The sequence below is a fragment of the Carassius carassius genome, chromosome 16 (genome assembly GCF_963082965.1).
Source record: "Carassius carassius chromosome 16, fCarCar2.1, whole genome shotgun sequence".
In the NCBI taxonomy this organism is placed as follows: Eukaryota; Metazoa; Chordata; class Actinopteri; order Cypriniformes; family Cyprinidae; genus Carassius; species Carassius carassius.
In genome coordinates, this window is record NC_081770.1 from 21,745,881 (window position 1) to 21,769,134 (window position 23,254).

Here is a 23,254-nt window from a genome sequence, read left to right on the forward strand (position 1 = left end):
TGCTCTTTAATGTACAGTACATAGCCTAACAGTGATGTCAAACAAATGCACAATTATTTTAGTGTCGTGCCCTATGAATATTTGGCGGTCCATAAATGACCACATTCGTAAAACCTCCAGAAAGCACCTACTTATTCATACATGAGATGATTATGGAAAATAGGCGATATCACATTCACACTACTTAGTTTTCTCACTGTCCTTCTCTCTCACTCTCTTTCATTATTCTGTTCATTTCTACAGGACCCTGTGTGGCGGCGGGTTTGGCTCTTCAATGCACTGCAGGCTGACTTTACCAGCAGGCTGGGACTGATAAGGAAGTCGTATATGGTTAAAGCGGACCTCAAGCCCAAAGACAGTCTCCACAAGCGGCAGTGAAGCTCCACTGCGCCCCCTGTGGCAGCACATTTGAAGTGCAGGCACAGCTTTGAACTGTGACACAACATGATTGATTTGTTAGTCACGCTATACTTATTTTGAGGTATTATGGATAAGGACGTCACATCGGCGTCAATATCAGGTTAGTGATATAAAATGATTTCCATATGAACAAACAACTGTGCTTCATACAGAAAATTCTCCAATTTGTGTATCACAGACAAAATAACATGAGGGAATGACATGAGGGTGAGTAAATAAGGCCAGTATTTTCATTTCCTCTGAATTTAAACGCTACCACACTGACATTACAAACCACCATAATCCCTCCCACTGTAAAAAACCCTCATCTAGATTTATTCTAATCAGGTGTGGTGAGACGCTGTTATTCAGAAACCAGAGCAGGTCTTCATCAAGTGCAATGCACTGTGGGATAGGGCTCGGGCTGTGTGTGAGGCGGGGGACAAACAGAGCAGAACAGGGTTCATGTAGGGTTGTTATTAGCTTTGTGCGTTAGCATTGAGTCAGATGCTTTGGGAACTGACCGTGTGAGTCATACGCAAACAAATCTATCTTTAGTTGGGTTTCTGTAGTCCCCCAGCAATCCTATTGTGTGGCATCACAGTCCTGTCGACTATGTTAATGTTTGCACAGCAGCACAATGGTCTCTATCTGATATCCTCATCTGCTACATATCAGGTTAATACTAAACCGAGGTGACTAGATGGACCAGTTAATGAGTAAAAGAACAAGACTTAGGTAAAAAGAGTCATCTGAATAATAAAATGTGCATTAAAGGAATAGTTCACCTCAAAATGATCATTTGTCCTAATATACTTACATTAAACACAGAATAAAGCATTCATTTGGAAAACAGCTTAGATGTGCAAAATATCTTAACTTCTGTACCACTGAAAAAAGAAACTACAAGATTGGAAGGAAGGTCAATAAATGACGGTTGAATTGGGTGAAATTTTCCTTCAAACATATACTAACCAAGAAGAGAAAAACATTTGACTTAAATAGGAGTATGTGACCTTTACCTTTCCCACCAGCTCGTCTGTCCACCTTATTTAAAAAAAAAAAAAAGAGTGACCGTGGCCATTTATTTGGACTGAATTTTTGGAATCGATTCCAATTCCTTGTACTGGAATTGATGGAACTCAAGAATTCTGAATTCTGAGAATCAACTCTTCACTGTTTGTTTATATAAATATATATAAGGTAATGTTGCACGAACATGTTCACCTATTCTCACCATGACTACAAGGTAGGTAAAGTTTGCAAAATGAAGCTTTAGGCTACTTGGTAAATATAAAGATATTCTTGTAGCAGAGATTGATTTTAAATGTATCCAATCACAATTAGCAAGGGTAGAGGTGCATTAATTATCAGTTAAAAAAAATGTAAAAACTTTTGGAATCGACTCAAAATTCCCAAAGCCTCAGAATCGAAACTGAATATTTTTGGAAACAATTCCCAGTCCTACCGTTTTGATTTGCTTCCATTTATTTTAGTTGCCACAAAAAAGTCTGTTACGCTGACGGATATTAGAAACTTGTATTTGTTATAATAGGCCTTTTATTTTATTATCATAATCCTAATCATAGGCTTGTAGCGCAAAGAGTTTTACCGTTTAATACAAGTATTCTTCTAGTTATTTAGGCTATTATTTTAGTTATTTAAGATACCTAACAAATTATTCATTCTGATTGGTCTGATATTTCAAAATCCAGCGCTAGTTTCGCGCCTCTCGTGTCACGTGCAGCTTCCCGCTCGTTTCATATAACCGCAACGCCACGGTTGTAAAAATTACCTCAGATTCAAGAGTAACTTAGTTCTGTATTAATATTCTTGTATTTTTTTTCCGCCGTGGAAGCTTTAAGACAACACACAGGTAAGATTATAACGTTATTTGAATTTAATGTATTTATTTGCGAGTATAGCTATACAGTAATCGGGATAATGTGAAATCATCTAGTCATTATCGCAAAATAAACCGTCAGGGTGATACAAATCCCTGGCCGTACTTTAAATTATTCCATACCTAATATATGTGATGCAACTTTTCATACCTGTTGTAATTCATCGATTGTATTAGATAGAGCCAGGTGGGAAATGTTTCATCACAGCCGATGGGCACATGTGTGTGACAGGGTGTTAAATCTGAGGGAAGATGTTTTTGAAGAACAGTCTGCTGGACATCTCGCCTAAAATGTGCCGCTGACCTTCACAGGTTCGCACCTGCTTCACAGCACAGGTGGTTTGTTTTTCTGGAAAATAACTGTAAATGGTAAGAGATGCAATGCCTTTTTGGGATGTAAATGTCACAGAGTTCTGAGAAGCAGTTTTAATGTGTCATAAATGGGCTTTTGACACCTCTAATGTAATGCCAGGGTTAAATTGAGGGTATATAACCAGTGATTCATTTAAATTGCATCTGTGTGCATGTAATAAAATAACCCCCAGGCGTCTACTGTAATCTCTATGTGAGTGCGCTCTCTAGCGGATATAGTGTGAATGCACACGTTTGCACTGACATATACCTCGCACCATCAAGCATTGTAGATTCCACTATAGGCTAAAAATCACATTTAAAGAATTATTGGTAAATAATAAGAAAATTAGTTATATAAAAATAATTTGTATCAAAAAGCCACATAATGCCAGTAACCTTAAGCTCTAGAGACACTAAAGCTCCCCCTTGTGGTTAATGAATACAATTACAGTGAAATTTGACTTTAAAAGTGCAGATGACTTGAATGACAGAATGTGGTTGTAATGGATGAAGAAAGTCAATTTCAAACACCATTTCTTGAAATATACAGTGACTAAAATTCTTGTAATTAACATGTACTGTAACCCAATGGGTCTTTAACCATTTTCAGAACAAGGTGAGACAGGATTCCCATTACTCCCAATGTATACAATTAATTATTAAATGCCTGTAATAATAAGTACTGATGTATAGTCATATACATAAAATTTTACCTTATCACATTTGACCATAAAACAGTTCGTTAAACTTAAGCATTTTTGACTTTAGCTTTGGTTATTTTAATATTGACAGAATTTATCTGAACAGGAACTTGACCCACACCAGCTTAATTACAACATGAAAACACTTTATTCGTCTGATATGATGGAGTATCTTATGGGAAACTGTTCAAAAGAGAGAAACAAAAGATATTACTTGTATTTCATACATTAATGACGAACCAGTAGATATTAAATGGCTTATTAAGGTATCCCGACTCTTGATTTCTTAGTAATCTATGGTCATAATTACAATACCTACTGAACATTAAGCAAAAACACAAAGATCACAAGCGTACAGCAGTTTGTTACCAAAATAGATGGGATGATATATTCAACGTCTCCTACTCATAGCCTACTAGCATGCACTGTGACAAGCTTCAATGGGGAAAAATAGCAGCACAAGACAAATAGTGCCATGAAAGCCTGTCAAATCTATAGTCTAGTTACAAAAGATATTTGTCTAAGCTTGGTACCAGGTGTTCAAAACCAGCCCCAACTCCACCACATCGCTTTTTCGGGCAGAGATGAAGAATATAAGGGGAAAGGCTTTGGAATAATACAACAATTCACATTCAGTCTGAACAGCAAGCATTTTTCCTCTCTATAATGGTTTATGTTGGGAATAAATTTACAATTATGCCTCATGAAATCTAAAGGAGCTAAATGAGAGATGAAAGACTACAGGCATATGCTTTAAGCTTCGAATAAATACATAAATAAATACACATCATGCTTCCTTGACATGAATGTGATTAGTTTAGTCAGGCTTATTATGGATGCATAAATATGCATATGAAAATCTCCCTCAATACCTGCTCGCACACAAAACATCCTAAAGCCTATAAAGACAGTTTTTTAAATGTAACTATACAACTGAACAAAATTTTTAATTTTACTACCGCATTCACAATCTGTAAAGTAATTAAGAGTCCTTGTCAGTTTGATTACATATCAGTTCAAAGGCCGCATTCATGTTTTGTAAACGTTGTTACGAAAGCAGATCTTTCGCTAATTGGTTGCGTCTTGTTTTTCCGTTGCTCGTTTCACATCAAAGTGAGAATCTAGGAGTGCGACTCTCTCTGACAGATTACCTTCAAAGCTTATCTTCCAGTTCAAATGTGACGCTAATTAATAACGGGGAGGGGCGCTTTGAAAGTATTCATCGTAAAACTAAACGTTCACTGTAGTATCTAAACGCCAAAGCTTGACAAACAACCCTGCTCTTCTTTTGAGGTTGTAGCACAATCTACCGTCTGAGCCCGTGTTTATACAATGTGCTTTTTTAGTAATTTGAAAAGAACGTATTACAACAGCGATAAGAAATTAGTTGCGAAGTTCTTCGTGAGCTCTAGTGTATGTATACATTATAGTCAAAAATGTGTTAGTACATTATGTGAACAAGCACCTATACTACAATTCCATGAGGTTTTTCAAATTCAGTGAGAAGACTAGTATTCAGACAGGACATACGACGTAACCGATATAATAAATGTCATCATGCATGTTTTTTTGTAAATAGAAAAACAATGTAACTTCCTCTTAAATTGCGAGAAATAGCTCTGGAGATGAGTTGAACCCTAGTTGTCAAAAGTATCGACCTCTTCCATGCTTTTACAGCAATGTTTTGCTGAGGTCAACCTTGACCGGAAGTGGCCCCGCCTCCTTGCTCTCCTCCGATTGGCCGATTGTCATTGCGATCACTGGTGTCAAGTGATAGGGGTTGACCTTCTGGGTGTCATCAATGTACTCTTTATCTCCGTTGATGCTAAGCTGTAGATATAACATTGATTATCAACATTTATCTTGCCAAATTATGTATTCAAAACGCTTATTTCAAGTAGCCACGTTTTTGAAGAAGTCCATATATATATATATGCTGGATACTTGTTGGCTGCTTCTCTTCTGCTCCAACTCATCCATTTAAAGAAATATTCTCTCCTTGTCTGGTTTGTATTTCTATGATAAATGAACGGGTACCTGAGTCCTGATGTGCTGCTCGGGTGCCGTGACCAGACTGGCACAGCTCAGCCACAGCATCACCATGATAGACAGGAAGAGACAAGCTGCTAAAATCCAACGCGGCAATCCTGAGCGCCTAGGGGAAAGATACAGGAAGAAGTTACATATTGATGATGTATACATAAAGAAATTATGACACCTATTCTTATTACATAATTTCTACAAATTACAGAAATGATAGAAATACATAATTTATCTACTTTAAAAAAATGTTTTTAAATAAGGCATTCAATAATATACTAATAACCTTTTCAGCACACACTAATACATATTAGGGCCGTCAAAATGACTGAAAAACTAAATTAGAATTTTCTACTTAAATATTATATTTGAATTTAAACTGCATAATTTCAGTTAGGGGGGAAAAGCTTTTGGCATCCCTCCTGAGGCCACAAGAGGGTGCATCAGGTAAAATATTATGCACGTTTCTTCAAAGAGTAATAAAATAACACGACCATCTATGAAAAAAAGTAATGTTTATTAACCATATATAATTAATAAAGTTTCTTCATTAGAAAAAAATATAACAGGACCATGAATGTATGTAAAGTTTAATACAAAACCAATAACAAAGAGTAGGCTACTTTCTTCATTTAAAAACATGAGATACAATGGGATGGGAAAAACACGCCATAAAGTCTCGAGACATGTTTTTTAAAAGTTTAACTTAAATGAATTTTACATGGCTTTTGAAACATGCTGCTCTCTTGTGTGAGTATAACGCTGATAGATGTCCCTCTAGAAAATGTTATAAATATGTGGTCTGTGTGAACGGCTTTGTTTCAGTTTTGATGTAAACAATATCTTCTCCACACTTATGCTCTCGTTTCTCACAATATATTGAATGATCAACGTAGCAGCACCACATTTAGTGGGTTCAACTGGATAGGCTAACTGTTTTTTTTTGTTTGTTTCATTAAAATTAAAATGTCACTTTAATCGTCGCATTTTGTGCACCACTGATAAGGCTGCCTGATGGCTGACGCAGACCTATAATTCAAATGCAACGTTCGAATGTTGATTCTTTTTTATAATTCGCAGAATATTCAAAATTCTATATTTTTTTGACAGCCTTAATACACAATGTATACATTTATTATACATATTTTATTTTTTATTTAACAATGTGATTATAAATCTCTTTTACAAGAGCGTCCTGGCCAAGATTGACAGTAACACAGCTCACATGAGGTTAAAAAATAACATCCATCCATACTAGTGATGCGCGGGTCGTCTCATTATGTTTTTTCAAACCCGTAAAAACCTCCGTTTTAACAGAGTTTAAGATATTTTAGATTTAGTCCGAGAGCTCTCAGTTCCTCCATTGAAGCTGTGTGTACGGTATACTGTCGATGTCCAGAAAGGTAAGAAAAACATAATCAAAGTAGTCCATGTGACATCAGAGGGCCGGTTTGAATTTTTTGAAGCATCGAAAATACATTTTGGTCCAAAAATAGCAAAAATGACGACTTTATTCAGCATTGTCTTCTCTTCCGTGTCTGTTGTGTGAGAGAGTTCAAAACAAAGCAGTCTGGATATCCGGTTCGCGAACGAATCATTCAGTTCACCAAATCGAACTGAATCGTTTTAAACGGTTCGCATCTCTAATACGCATTAATCCACAAATGACTTAAGCTGTTAACTTTTTTAATGTGGCTGACACTCCCTCTGAGTTCAAACAAACCAATATCCCGGAGTAATTCATGTACTCAAACAGTACACTGACTGAACTGCTGTGAAGAGAGAACTGAAGATGAACACCGAGCCGAGCCAGATAATGACTCGTTCACGAGTGAAGAACCGGTTGCATCGGTTTTCGGATCACCAGTAGTTCTTTCGGACAGTTCGATTCAATAAACCGGTTGAAGAAAATGGTTCACCAGTTCTTTTGCGCTCGACGTAATGGCGTCATTGGCGATGACTGCAAGCCTTCGGTTTACCTGCGCTCATAACACTAGCACAGAATCAGTTCAGAATCAATCACCAAAAGAATCAGTTCGGTTCAGACGCTCTGTGTGTCAGTCTGCTTCACGCTGAATCACACATGCGCAGTATCATCAGCTCCTCGGTTCACGAATCGGACGCGTTTGACAGAAACGGTTCTTGACTCGTGAACGAGTCAGTCTTTCATTCGTTATCTGGCTCGGCTCGGTGTTCATCTTCAGTTCTCTCTTCACAGCAGTTCAGTCAGTGTACTGTTTGAGTAAATGAATTACTCCGGGATATGGGTTTGTTTGAACTCAGAGGGAGTGTCAGCCACATTAAAAAAGTTAACAGCTTAAGTCATTTGTGGATTAATACGTATTAGAGATGCGAACCGTTTAAAACGATTCAGTTCGATTTGGTGAACTGAATGATTCATTCGCGAACCGGATATCCAGACTGCTTTGATTTGGTAGAGAAGACAATGCTGAATAAAGTCGTCGTTTTTGTTATTTTTGGACCAAAATGTATTTTCGATGCTTCAAAGAATTCTAACTGACCCTCTGATGTCACATGGACTACTTTGATGATGTTTTTCTTACCTTTCTGGACATGGACAGTATACTGTACACACAGCTTCAATGGAGGGACTGAGAGCTCTCGGACTAAATCTAAAATATCTTAAACTGTGTTCCAAAGATAAACGGAGGTCTTACGGGTTTGAAACAACATGAGGGTTGAAGTTATTAATTACATAAATTTGCTATCTGGGTGAACTAACCCTTTAAGTCAATGAACGTATTTACTCGTGACAAAAACTGATTTGGCTTTATTAAAGTGTGTGCATGATCGCATTAAATAAATAGTCTAAATAAATTGTTCAGATTAACAAAGCACGAGGCTTTATCGGGGATTAAACTTGGAGTTATGTTCTGTATTCCAAATATGAAAACAAGCGTATATGCACCAATAACTGCGCTTTGTATCTGCTGATTGCTGATCGAGATTTACATACTTGGACAACTGACCATCATTTCATTCACAAACGAGATGTGTCAGTTCATTCAACTCTTTCACCTACGAGAAGATCGTATTCGTTCACTACATTCAACAAGTCACATGCTCCGTCACATCTTGAGTAACTCTTTTTGACAGGATGAAACAGTTCACAGAGCTGTTCACGAGCAGCGCATGCGCTGCTAATAGCGCGCTGCTGTGGGAGGAACTTTATTGAACGAAAAATTAGTCTTTTACTGTCTATGGTCAGTGGATTACGTAAACGAGAACAATTCGTTCACCTAAAAGATTTGCTCACGAACGAACCTTCATAGTGCAATAACCTATAGCCTATATTGATAAGGTTACGATACGAAGGTCTAAGTAGCAACGTAACTTCCGTGATGTCCCGGATGCGCAGGGCGGGTCGGGGCGGGTCAAGAAATTTTACTTTATTTGCGGGGCGGGCCAAATAATTTCATAAAAGCGGGACCCGCGGGTTGGGTTTTTTTCCAACCACTAATCACTAAGCATCACTAATCCATACATATACACACACACACCCACACACAAAAGGATATCAATAACTAGTCAAAACATCTGAAGAATCTGCAGGACATGGAGGATTTTTCTGAAGAACAGTTCTCAGTTTAACTGTTCAGAACAAACAAGGGACTCATGAACAACAATCACAAAACAGAAAGACAGTCATGGATCATCCAGGTAACAGCACACAGTATTAAGAACCAAGGGTTCCCAAACTTTTGAATGGGGTTATTTGAATAATTTCAGCAATTTTTCCTGTGTTGTGGACTAAATGTAAACATATTTTATGTACAATATCTTACTCAGGACAGTACTAAATAAAAAATAACATGCATTTAGTATGATCTCTCTTATTTTGTTAAAATTATTCACATTTTCACAGATTCTGCAAGGGGTTCCCAAACTTTCGCATGCCACTGTACAACTCACAACGATGTGTGAGGGTCTTGAGATTAAACAGTGTCTATAGCATGTAAACAGTGGGAAGATGAATGCATATATATATATATATATATATATATAAATAACTAACATCACCATAGTCCAGTACCGACATAAAAGTGGTAGCAACACTGCCATTTAAATATATATATATATTTTTTTAATGTTTATGTTTTAAGATCAAAATGTTTTTAAAACATTTTACTGTGACATAACACAATAAAACAACAACAACAACAATAAAATTTCTATGTACAGTCGTGGCCAAAAGTTTTGAGAATTACATAGATATTAGTTTTCAAAAAGTTTGCTGCTAAACTGCTTTTAGATCTTTGTTTCAGTTGTTTCTGTGATGTACTGAAATATAATTACAAGCACTTCATACGTTTCAAAGGCTTTTATCGACAATTACATGACATTTATGCAAAGAGTCAGTATTTGCAGTGTTGGCCCTTCTTTTTCAGGACCTCTGCAATTCGACTGGGCATGCTCTCAATCAACTTCTGGGCCAAATCCTGACTGATAGCAACCCATTCTTTCATAATCACTTCTTGGAGTTTGTCAGAATTAGTGGGTTTTTGTTTGTCCACCCGCCTCTTGAGGATTGACCACAAGTTCTCAATGGGATTAAGATCTGGGGAGTTTCCAGGCCATGGACCCAAAATTTCAACATTCTGGTCCCCGAGCCACTTGGTTATCACTTTTGCCTTATAGCACGGTGCTCCATCGTGCTGGAAAATGCATTGTTCTTCACCAAACTGTTGTTGGATTGTTGGAAGAAGTTGCTGTTGGAGGGTGTTTTGGTACCATTCTTTATTCATGGCTGTGTTTTTGGGCAGAATTGTGAGTGAGCCCACTCCCTTGGATGAGAAGCAACCCCACACATGAATGGTGTCAGGATGCTTTACTGTTGGCATGACACAGGACTGATGGTAGCGCTCACATTTTCTTGTCCGGACAAGCCTTTTTCCAGATGCCCCAAACAATTGGAAAGGGGCTTCATCGGAGAAGATGACTTTGCCCCAGTCCTCAGCAGTCCATTCACTATACTTTCTGCAGAAGATCAATCTGTCCCTGATGTTTTTTGGAGAGAAGTGGCTTCTTTGCTGCCCTTCTTGACAACAGGCCATCTTCCAAAAGTCTTGGCCTCACTGTGCGTGCAGATGCGCTCACACCTGCCTGCTGCCATTCCTGAGCAAGCTCTGCACTGGTGGCAATCCGATCCCGCAGCTGAATCCTCTTTAGAAGACGATCCTGGCGCTTGCTGGACTTTCTTGGATGCCCTGAAGCCTTCTTTACAAGAATTGAACCTCTTTCCTTGAAGTTCTTGATGATCCTATAAATTGTTGATTTAGGTGCAATCTTAGTAGCCACAATATCCTTGCCTGTGAAGCCATTTTTATGCAACGCAATGATGGCTGCACGCGTTTCTTTGCAGGTCACCATGGTTAACAATGGAAGAACAATGATTTCAAGCATCACCCTCCTTTTAACATGTCAAGTCTGCCATTCTAACCCAATCAGCCTGACATAATGATCTCCAGCCTTGTGCTCTTCAACATTCTCACCTGAGTTAACAAGACGATTACTGAAATGATCTCAGCAGCTCCTTTAATGACAGCAATGAAATGCAGTGGAAAGGTTTTTTTGGGATTAAGTAAATTTTCATGGCAAAGAAGGACTATGCAATTCATCTGATCACTCTTCATAACATTCTGGAGTATATGCAAATTGCTATTATAAAAACTTAAGCAGCAACTTTTCCAATTTCCAATATTTATGTAATTCTCAAAACTTCTGGCCACGACTGTACACGATCATTGGACCATTAAGCTGTTTGAACATTTAAACAAGTCCCTTTCACCTTGACATACAGCCCAGGAAGTCGTGCTCAGCAGCTGGGTCCTCGGCATGTTGGTTGACATGCTTTGCTTTCACCACAGATTTTGCCGCATTCCTCTCCCCATGTGACCGCCCACCTGGAAGGATGCAGAGGCAGCACTTTCAACATGTGGACATTGATTTTATGACCCTCCAGCTTTGGACAAAAGCACCGGATGTGTTGCAAATGAAACTCAAAGCTCAAGCTCTGGTCCTTGGCTCCTCTTAAATGAGCTTTCAGAGGAAAAAAAAAAAAGCTGTTAGCAAGCATCTGGGGTGAAAGCGGTCACTCTTACCAGTATGTGGTCGCTGTGTGTGGGAGTTGACTTTGGGCCAGGGTTTGTCGACCACATTGGAGCGTGGGGCTTGTAACTCAGGCAAGGAGTACTCAATCTCTGGCTGGCTCTGGGAGAATCAACAAACACAATGTCAAGGGCAGGAAACAGCATTATGGGATTTGCTCAGCAGAAAGGCTTCTGAATGAAACGGTTGGGTATCTGAACGTTTTGTTGTGGTGAGGATTTCAACACAATCATGCACAGAGCGGCAAAGCAGAAATACAATTTGCAGAGTGACAGAAAGATGCTCTGATTCTTACAAACATACAGATGATGAATAGCACAGTTATTTATGATGATGTCGAGGGCACGTTTCAAAAATAGGAGCAAAAACTAGCTGCTAATGCAGCTCGTGCTTGCGCCTGCATCACGTACAGCTAGAATGAGCTGAAACAGAATCCCAAGAGTAATCACTGATAAAAGTGTAATACCTGATTTGATGTCATTTGCAATATTGTATGAAACTGGGTCATCACTGCATGTTTGCATGGCAACAGTGATGTTTGGTCGATTTGAAATAGTTGGGGTCAAGAAAATTGTATTTATATTTAAATAATAGCTGAGGTATATACAATGCTGTTTCTTTTTTTCTATATAAATTAGAATTATATTAGCTATTAGAATGATTTCTGAAGGATCATATTTTATTTGTACATTTTATATTATAATAATCAAGTATTTTGTGACAAAAAAAATCTTAGCTGTTTAACTAATTTTATAACCTGCAAATGTGTTCTCAACAACATTGACAAGCAGCATACAGGAATATATATATTTGTTTACTTTTCTGTTTGTGTTGCACCTGGTAGCCACGCCCACAGTGGAATCTCATTGGCCGAATCCTGCTTGACATATAATACCGGTTTAGTGAATACCAAATATTGTCTAATTGGCTGTGATTTTGGCACTTCGTAAAGCATTAGTGCTCTAAAAGACATACTACTTCCCACTCAATTGTTGTCAAGTTGCACCCGGTAAGGACATGACATAAGACGGACAAGTCAACATTTTGGTTTAACCTATTCAAGAACCCTTAAAAGCTACAGTCAGCTGCTTCCAGCTTGAGAAACCATGCAGGAACATCATGTTAACAGAGTCCCTCAATTCCACTCTCAATTACGTGGCTGTCTGGCGGTGCTAAGCCACGCTGGTCAAACAGAGCACTAGACGCCAACTCTGACGAAAGCGAGGGAACTACTTGACTTGAATAAGAGCTTGTAAGCGGCCACTTTCAAGCAGGATCCAAAGGATGTGATTTGAAATCTGTCTCATTAGTCTACAACTAGATGTGTCCCTTTCTGCCCTCCATCTGTATGTGTAAATTAGTACATGTTTTTTCAGACTATGTTTCTTTAGTTCCCCCTTGAGATCTTATTAAAGAGAGATCTTTTCTTTCTTCCACTGAGTTCTTCTAAATCGGGCTCAGCAGAGCGGACCTCTGAGATACCTCTCTAGAGAGGCTCCAAAATGACCACAGAGAGGCAAACACACATGGTTTTCCATGTCAAGCTGCGGCAGACGAGAACGCAAGGAACTGTTTGGAGTGTCATGTTATTTCTTCAGTCTAATAGTCTGTAACTGGACGCATAAGGAGTACATTGGGATTGTACTTTTTACATATGTATAACTGACTGGTGTGTCCAATCTTAATTTCTAAAGATTAAAGGAATAGCTCAGACAAAATGAAAATGCTGTCATCATTTACTCACCCTCATCATGTTCTAAAGCCATATGACTTTCTTCTGCGGGGAGAAAATCTGAAGTCTGTTTTCTATGCGCTTTTTTATGCAATTACAGTGAATTACAGCAATTACAGGGAGTGAAGCTTTCAAGCATCAAAAAGGGTAAAAGTATCATAAAAGGTCTTTGTTTGACATGCACTATATTGATCTTGAGAACTAAATAGGTTGGATTAATGAACAAATCATTCAAGGGTGCTTTTCATGCACAACAGCATAACTCGCTGCTTAAAGGGGTGGTACACCCAAAAATTTAAATGACCCTATGATTTACTCACCCTCAAACCATCCTAGTTGTATAAGACTATTCTTTCAGACAAATACAATAAGAGTAAAAAAAAATGTCCTGGCTCTTTCAAGATTCATAATGGCAGTGAACAGGTGTCGAGATTTTGAAGGCCAAAAAAGTCCATCCATCCATCATAAAGTATACTCCATACAGCTCCAGGGTTTAATAAAGGCCTTCTGAAGTGAAGTGATGCATTTGTGTATGACAAAATATGCATATTTAAAATTTAAACCATAATCTTTAACTTCTGCTAACTGTCATACCCACGTTCATGAGAGTGGTTTTGCAGCAGATGACGTAGGGTGTATGTGTACCATAAGTTCTGGTGAAAATATCCCAGTCTTGCGAAAACGAAATTTGGTTTACTGCAAATCCTCAGACATTTTTCTTTACAAATCCTCATTCTGTACTTCAAATTTGTGACCTGTGTTTTCTTTTGCCCTCTCCTCTGCGCTTAATTTACACCAAATCACTATGTTTTGCTTTATTTCAGATGATTGTTTCAATCATGGTACTAGAGCACATTCACACATGCTCACTAACTGTGCTTTTATTCCTTTGACGAACTAAAAAACAATGAATTAAATTAGTATATGTATGAAATGAAAGAAAATAACTACATTACTACATTGATTGCACTACATGTTAGCTTACGTATTTTGCTCAAGGGCACCATAAATTTAGTCCACATGTTGTAATAAATTTCAAACCACAGGCCTAGAGCTATAGTTTCAGCCACACAACTTTGCGATATTGTTTGCAAATGTTTATAGGAACTGTGTTTCAGAACTACATTGCTAATGACTTGCAAACAGTGTTTTTCGGAGAGGCACCCCAGACTGGTTTTGCGAATAGGAATAACCTATTGACTGAATTTTGCTTTCTTACACAAAACTATTGCAAGATTTGCAAAAAACATATATAGCGAAAGAATCACTTTTATGGTGTTTTTGCATCCTTTATGAATGGTGTTTACATCATATGGAAAAGAAAGGTCACATGTCAAAAATTGTTTGTTTGTGTTCCATTGAGAAAATTTCATATTGGTTTTTAACAACAAAAGGATGCGTACATAATTCAAATTTTTGGATGAACTAATTCTTTACATAAACAAACATGGGAAAACATGAAGTCATGAAATGCAACATAGTATGGGCAATTTAGCTCTGCGAAAAGCTTGAATCTCGCAGTTGCGTTAATTGAAAGGGATGCTGTCAAAAATATTGAATCCAGATGTCAGCAAGGGATGAGAATCAAAAGGGGGAAAAATTAACATCTGAGGAAGTTAATGTTGACTGGCCACAGACCAATGGAATCTTGCCATTAGTGAAAGCGGTCTGATGTGCATCTGTCACGCATTACCGCAAAACTCGTCAAAGGTGATCAATGCAGCTTACGAGACTGCCAAGAAGACGAGGCCGAGATTGTTGACTTCATAGTAAACAATCCCATTTCCCTTATTAGGAATTTACTTGCTTTCTCCAAACTCATCTTTTCACATGTAGAAGCCATCCACATTGAACTGGTCTAGAATTTAAACAAGATGGGCGACCTCCTTCCAAACAAAAATCCATCGCACCAATCAGTGGCCATTCAGCAACGAGTCGTGTTTACCCTTCAGCTCGGAGGAAATAGTCTGATTCCTGTTGATTACCTCTGAGGGACTCATCAAAACCCTGGACAGAACGGACAAACATTAAGCCCAGACTGCAGCGTAACCAATGTCAAATGTCCGCCTGGTACTAATGTGAAACTAGGCTGCAGATCATAGCGTATATCTTGGGGATTGGGGGATTTTTATATGGCATTTTTTATTTTAATAATAAAAAACAAACAAATATCTGGGTTACAGAGGTATTTATGGAAGCCAATGGGTTGCACCAAGATGTAAACAATATGCCTGTTAACATGATTTTAGAGTGGAAAAATGCTTACTAAACTTTTGTGTAAAGTTATATCCAGTTTTTAAACAAACTTAAACTACTGTGCAATGATTTAAACAGCAGCTGAAATAATATGCAGAAAAATTTGTCAATTGCTTATAAAATTCAAAGATGCTTTTAAATTATCAAAAAATTGGCCAGATTCTCCTCTGTGCATACCTTGTTTTTCTTTTTAAAGAAAACAAGGGATAAGTCAAAATAATTTTTTGGAAATCAACATTTTGCCATAAAAAGTGTCAATTAAGCTAAACTTAATTACATAACCAAAATATACCACTCGCAAAAGCAAACAACCAGATTTAACATTTAAGCCAAAAAAAAAAGCATAGCGCTACTCCTATTCAAAAACATATTGCCTGAATTATTTGGTATTAAAATTTCTAAAAATACCCATTTTATGGTTTTATTTGGATGTCTAAATATTTCCACAAATGTTCAAATGAAATTTATGCTCGTGGAGAACTTGAGCGTCAGGAGAACTTCCACTGGAGAACAACAAGCATCAATCAAAGAGCCGAACAAGCTGGTTCATAAAGAATTTTACATTTGGTTTCTACCAATACTACTTGCTAGTTATCAGATTTTTTTCAACATGCAACTTCAGGGAAATTTGTGCAGTGCTGTGGGAAGCACTTGGGGAAGGTCTTTCTGAAGTGCAAGAATTCCCTCCAGACTTTCTGACCAAGATACGTTTCATTAGTTCCTCACAAAAATCAAACGGATAATAACATAAATCACATTTATGGAGGAAACTTTCAAAATCCGGCTCACACCCCGTCAAGTCTAAAGTTCCATATTCTGTCTTTTATGCTGTGCTATTTTTATTCCAGTTGTGCAGAGGTTCACGTAACTGAAAACTGCATCATCTGGGCCAAATGCACACCACAGCAGGTCTGTTGAAAAACAATCTGTTTTCCTTTCTCTGTTTAGATGCCTGAGGCAAAAAGCCCATCATTAGTGCTCCACTTCCCCCAGAAATTGAGTCTCGCTGTTTGGACAAAGTTCTGATTCCATATGCTCGATTTAGCGCATAGGTAGCACGATGCTACCGTTAAACTTTGGGTTTTCACAGTTTGTGCAATCTCTGGCCTGCCGCAGGACGGCTATGGAGGTTCTCTCTCGCCTCTTTTCCTGTCACGACTGTTAAACACATTTATCAGGGCTGCGACTAAACTGAGAAATCATGGATGGGTTTGTAATGATGAATTTCTAAATTTCTATTTGCTCTGGTTTATTTAAGTCACACTTTGTGAAGTGAATTTTTTTACATAACTATCTTTATTCACAAGATGTTTTTGCGGTCGTCTAATGATTGTAGTTGGTTTAGAAACAGCAGGAATCTCACAAAAACATGTCAGGCTATGGATACGGTTGGATGACCTCCAGGGAGAATAAGGTTTCTGATTTAACATCTTTGAAGAACCAGCCCCATGTTCTCATATGATCCCAATAGTGGAGTGATGTGACCGCAACCTTCATAAAACATACCAGATCTTTAAAACCAAGAGCATATGAGAGTCACTGGTGGAATCTTCACAGGTCTCATAGGGAAAAACAATTCTGAATGCATATAATAAAACTCAAAACATTTGAAATGGAGGAGAAAATGCTGTGGCTTGTTTATTCTTAATTTATGATGCCAAGAGCATAGAAAGCATTTGATTAAAGAATTTGGTCTATGTCTGGTTAATAAATGAAATATTTCATTTTTAATGTGTAAAAATGTATTAATTTAATATTATTAAACATTTTTCATTAAATATTGTACATTATTAAACTTTTATTATTAAAATATATATTTTTTATAAATCATGTTAATAAAATTGTTGGATAAGAGAGTAAAAAAAAGAAAAATGTAATAAATTAAAACATTATAAATTTAGTTGCAATTATACTTCTTACAAATGGGATGTTATTTCTCGTCATTTCTCATAACTCAAAGTAGAAAAACTGTTTCAAGCAATAACTAATTTAATGAAAAAAAAAAACTTTTTATCTTTGAGACGTAAATTCAGTAATAAATATATATATATATATATATATATATATATGAGACAATAAAAAAACATTTCATCAAATTACTAAAACTTATTCAAATGAAAACTGGGGTAAAAAGTTAATTCTAAATTTTAATAAATATTGTAGCATATAAATAATACTAAAATAACACAGGAACATTTTGTGCAGTTCATTGTAGAACTTTAAATGTTTTCAGGATTTTTTATTTAACAAAACTGAACAAAAGTTGTGTCACTGTTTAAAGCAAAACTAGTCGAGAACCACAGTTGAGGTTTACTCAGAACACAAAGACACCGACGGACAAACCTGAAACACAACAACCTTCCCATCATCAGCCTGCAGGTAGAACGTCCAGGTGGAAGAAATGAAGCTCTGGGCGGAGCTGACGATGTCATTGCACCAGCTAGACACGGCATCCATAACAGAGATGGGCTTGGGCCGGTTGGTCAGGGCCTTGAGCTGCAGATCAAGCCGAGAGAAAGTTAATGGAGTTTGATAGAGATGTCAAAACATCACTGCAAGCCCAAAAGAAACAACCGAGAGTTGTACCTTCCTCCGTTTGATCTCCGGCTCAGCGGGTTGGCTGGCACACCCCGTGCTGCACGCCTCCTGCTCCAGCAGTTTACTGTAGGCCTCCTGGCATGCTGCACACACACACATAAACGATACCTGTCAGGCGGCTCCATCTCCATTCAGCCCTCCCCACGGTCAAGCAGTCATCAATATCAACAAACATCTGAGCAGCAGCATCCTCCCGCACAAGAAAGCGCAGGATTGATTTTCAATAAAACAGATTCCCTCATGCCTAGCAGTTTTCCACAGACAGCTCTGTTTGCCACTAGCACACAATACCATCTCTAGATAAAAATGAGCGCTATCAGCTTGTCTGCACGCTCTACAGTATATGTCCTTGGGCTATGTGTACTTCATTCCAAAACATAAGCGTTGTCAAATGCATTTTGACAGGCAAAAAGATACAGTTTTTGAATTTGGGCGCACCAATTCAACATATTTTAGTGGTTCTTAAGCGCTGTTTGAGTCCTCCTGGGACGTTTGTACTTACAAGCGCTGGAATCATAATTACTGCATGCGTTTAAGAGATTTCAGACAGAAAAAAAGGACTTTAGGTATGGTCAAAACTTTCCTTATTCTGCAGATTTTTAGCAAAAAGACTGCATTTACACTGCAGGTCTTGATGCCCAAATCCGATTTTCTGACTATATCCGATTTTTTTGACGACCCGCTTACACAATCTTTTAAAAGTGTCCAGTATCCGATTTTTGCATTTACACTATACACTGCTGAAACTACCAAACGTAGACGTTCTGACCCGGAAAAGGAAGTAAAACAGCACGAAATACAATGGATGCAGATGCAAATAAAATTATACAGTGTTTTGCTTTCCACAATATTTTGAAAAGTCAACAAAAAAGTCAGCAAAACATTGGTCTCGTACGGCGGAGAAAAAAAGAGGAGAGCCCTTGTTGCAGCCTGGGCGAATTTTGCGCCTATAATAAGTCATGTGATCTCAGTTGGTGCTGTCCACCTGAGTTGACGTCATTTTTTTTTATGACGTACGACTCGCATTTACTGGGGAATATCCAATTTGTCTGCTTACATGGCACACGCAAATGCACGTATCCGATTCATATCCGATTTATTACCACATATGAATGAGGCCTGAATCCGATCGGAATTGGGTCACTTGAACCATGCAGTGTAAATGGGGTCTATGATTGGGAATTCAGCAATAGAGTGAAAGATAAGGTGGTCACATTTACTGTTTGCCAAATTTTTGCTGAAGAAATCCAGGCATTTCAATAGCAATGTAGAATTGTGTGTGAGGGTGAATGATTTCCACACAGTTTCAAGTTGGTCACACTGATTTATTGAGTTGAGCAACAAAAAGCAGCTTGCTTTGAAAGTGACTTTTTTGTGAGCTGCGTTTCATACAAGATTACACTATTGATGATAGACAGGAAAACTTTTGCAAATGTTAAACTGTGTTCAAGTCCTCTTGGTAAGTTTGTGTCTACAAGCACTGAAATCCGAGCTATGATATTAGCTCAATTTTGGGGCAAAAAACTGGACTCAAGCCATGCTAGGTGTACATGACTTTCTTCTCTAAGAAGAACACAATCCGTGTTATATAAAAAAATATCCTGGTTCTTCCAGGCTTTATAATGGCAGTGAATGGTCGCAGAGATTTTGAAGCCCAAAAAAACTGCATCCATCCATCATAAAATGTACTTCACATGGCTCCATCAATGCATTTGTGTAAGAAAAATATAGATATTTAAAAGTTTATAAACTGTAATCTCTAGCGTATTACTAACATATTCTCACCAGAGTTTACGCTACACCTATGTCCTACATTATCCGCTGGAATGCCACTCTCTCATGAATGTGTGTACGACAGTAAGTGGAAGCTAAAGATTACGGTTTATAATAGTTTAAATATGGATATTTTTCTGACACAAACACATCAATTTGATTCAGAAAGCCTTTATTAACTCCCCGAAGCCATGTGGAGCACTTTTTTGATGGATGGATGCACTTTATTAGACTTTAAAATCTCAACAGCCATTTACTGCCATTATAAAGCTTGGAAAATTCAGGACATTTTTAATGTAACTCCAATTGTATTCATCTGAAAGATAAAAGATATATACTCCTAGGATGGCTTGAGGAGGAGTAAATCATGGGATCATTTTCATTTTTTGGTGAACTATTCCTTCAAGATGCGGTCACATTTACTGTTATTTCAACAGTAACAGTACAGTACCATCAATTTTTTGTGCGTGAAATAAGAGACATTTTTATTTGAAGGTGAAAGAAACTAAAACTGTAGCTTGGTAAGCTACAAGCTAATCATAATTTGAAGTAGTTAGATACAATTTACATAACTGAGTCCAAAACATTGTACAGGGAGTATTTTTAACATCTGTTCATGTTCAATGATTAAGACGTGTTGGCGCCAATAGCCTTGTGGGCAGCACGTCGACATACAGCGTCATTGGGCTTTGGGAGTCCTGTGTTTGAATCCCAACTTGAGGACCTTCCCCGAACCCCCCCCCCCCCCCCACTTCCCTTCCCTTCCCTTCCCTTCCCTTTCATTTATGATTTGTCCTATCACATTACCGGCAAAAAATGCTAAATAAATAAAAAAAATAATGATTTGAACACTACATATGAGTAAGAGGAACATTTAGGACAAACTGACTCACTAGAATTAATCTGTCTTTACAAACCTTTACTGTTTAGGTGAGCATGTTTGATGTAGTTAAGTTAGTAGTGTAGGAACTTTTAGTTAGCTACTTCCCAAAACTGGTCAAAATTGTTCATACCTCCCTGACACTCTTCCTTGCTGGTATTGATGCCTGTATTTCCATTCACAAACTGGCAGATGGAGTAGAGCCGGCAGCCCCGGTGACAGGCATTCATGATGGAGTCCTGTAGGAATAAGGTAAAGGCTACATTCAGAATGTATTTTTTTTGTAGATTGATGTATGTAACTCCAAGAAAAACTTTGATTGGTGTTCAGATTGTTTTTTATCCACAGGGTCATGTGGTCACATGGAAGTTTTCTCAAAGGATGTTTAATTCCTGAAAATGATTATGCAAGATGTGACATGCATACGGTTTTTCTTAAGGCACATCAGAATCGAGGATTGATTGTGGGTAGAGACAGTAGAGCACTGGATGATGTTTAAAGACAGAAGGGCAAAGTGTGGCGATTCAAACCCTTGGGAGGTCAATTCATGACCTTTAGAGTAACAGAAGTCACCTGACCCTGCAAGAACCTTCAGCATCACCTTCAGAATTGACAGGAAACTAAATAAAATGTATATGTTTACATTACATTTGTTGAGTGGGGACGTTTGCTCTGATCTTTTTTTTTTTTCAAATCCAGGACCAATGACTCGTATGATCCATTTTCTTTATAATAAATTAAAAATATACAACTCATGTAGTCGGATTTTCTAACGAATTATGATTCACAAAAGCCATGTATCTTTAGTTTATCACAGTCACTTATGAATTAGTTAGAGCGGTTATTGACTTGCAAGAACTTTATTACTTTCATTATGTTCCACTTGAAATAAATTACGATTCGTTTCATTATGAGCTTTGGTAGTATTCTATAAAAATGAACGAATTAAAGTTACATTTTAAAGTCTCTATAAAGTATGTGAGAAGTTATTTAAATACACCTTTTGCGATACTTAAATAAAACGTAGCGTAATTGTTATATCCGTTATGTCCATATCAAATTATTGTAAAATTGTTTTTAAGGGCAGTTAAAGCTAGAATTTATAAGAATAAGAATCGTTCAAATTAATTCTCATCCCAAAGGATGCACCATCCTAGTGCGAAGTGATGCAGGCAGTAAGAAAAATAAGGATCTCATTTTATATATATATATATATATGTATATATAAAACAAAACAATTTCTTCACATGATTATACACAAGCTTAACGAACGTAATTAATCGACGTCGCCCTCGGATATGGAGCTATTATCAATCCACGTCTTTACAAGCGTTTATGGGCCAACATCAAACAATAGAGACGCGCTCGCGTGCTTCTATTGCGCGCTCAGTTTTGCGCATTTGGAACGTGGAACGTTCGTTGCGTTTAAAAAACATCCGAATGACAGATACAGCCAGACAGGTCTACATTGACCGTTAAATTCATGCGTCATAAAGCATCGTTTTCGGCCTGTTCTTGGTGGATACAAAGTGATGTTAACGTTTCCATGTGGTGCCAGGAACTGGGACACAGAGATCCATGAATCGATTAAGAATTAGTTCGAGATGCTGCCAAATAATGCTCCCATCTTTGCGCAGTGTCTTTGCGCAGAACAGTTTTGTCAAAACGAACCCTGCACGTTCCCTATAGAGATAATCAATTCCGGAAATACTTTATTTATTTATTCGCGTCTGCAAATGGCTGCGACTCTGCTGAACCAGTAGTAAACGCAAAATCCTATTAAAACGCATTTTTTCCACAGGCCGTTACCATATAGTACTGCAAAGCATCTGGTACGTGACACTTACTTTGGCGGGGCTTTTGTTTTTGATGGACATCTGGCATTGCTTTTTGCAGTAATTGATATCGCCCAGTTGGTTGTCAAACAGATCAGTTGATGCGGCCGCCAACGCCACCAGAATCAGAGAAACGAGCGCGGGAACGCCGCGCACCCTGCCGCCGAACTGGAGCATCTTTTTTCCGCAGGATTCGGTGCACTGGTGCGTCTCGAGCGGTCCCTGCCGTAGCTGCTTCGGATCGGCTCTATCAGCCTCGTGCCTTTGATGCGCCGTGTCGTCACTCCTCACATCATCACGCACGCGCTGCGCGTCTCCAGCCAGTGCATTGCACTGCAGCAGATCGGATAAAACGGATAGAAACAATAGGGAAAAATATGTCTAGTTTTTTAATGTAAATAAAAACAGCACAGATGTTTCATTTCTACCACATTAAATACAGTTATAATAAGGGACTGGAATGATCTCATTCGGCCAGAAATTAAACACAAATTAAAAACAATAATTAAATAATAATAAAAATAATTAACTCCTTAAAATAGTGTAGGCTATACTTTATATAGGCTATACTATCTAAAATAATAATAATACGAATACTACAATAACAATATAACAATAATGTAAGCATTTAACTTCTTAAAATAGTATTTTCTA

General features: G+C 37.8%; 1 protein-coding gene across 1 annotated transcript; it reads right to left on the reverse strand.

The window, feature by feature from the left end:
* Positions 1–3,486: 3,486 nt before the first annotated feature.
* tmem59l (transmembrane protein 59-like) lies at positions 3,487–22,891 on the reverse strand. The gene is made up of 8 exons (XM_059569558.1): positions 22,613–22,891; positions 20,899–21,004; positions 18,101–18,195; positions 17,858–18,010; positions 11,520–11,628; positions 11,207–11,321; positions 5,395–5,512; positions 3,487–5,187 (listed from the first exon to the last, which is right to left on the reverse strand). The coding sequence occupies exons 1-8, from the start codon at positions 22,775–22,777 to the stop codon at positions 5,029–5,031; spliced, it is 1,020 nt and encodes a 339-aa protein (XP_059425541.1). The 5' UTR covers positions 22,778–22,891; the 3' UTR covers positions 3,487–5,028.
* Between the last annotated feature and the right edge of the window lie 363 nt (positions 22,892–23,254).

Bases quoted from the DNA above. Each gene is read 5' to 3' on its own strand.
- tmem59l (XM_059569558.1), bottom strand. From the start codon at position 22,777: ATGCTCCAGTTCGGCGGCAGGGTGCGCGGCGTTCCCGCGCTCGTTTCT. The intron at 21,005-22,612 runs GTAAGTGTCACG...TTATTCCTACAG, and splicing joins AAAACAAAAGCCCCGCCAAA to GACTCCATCATGAATGCCTG. The intron at 18,196-20,898 runs GTATGAACAATT...GTGTGTGTGCAG, and splicing joins CAAGGAAGAGTGTCAGGGAG to CATGCCAGGAGGCCTACAGT.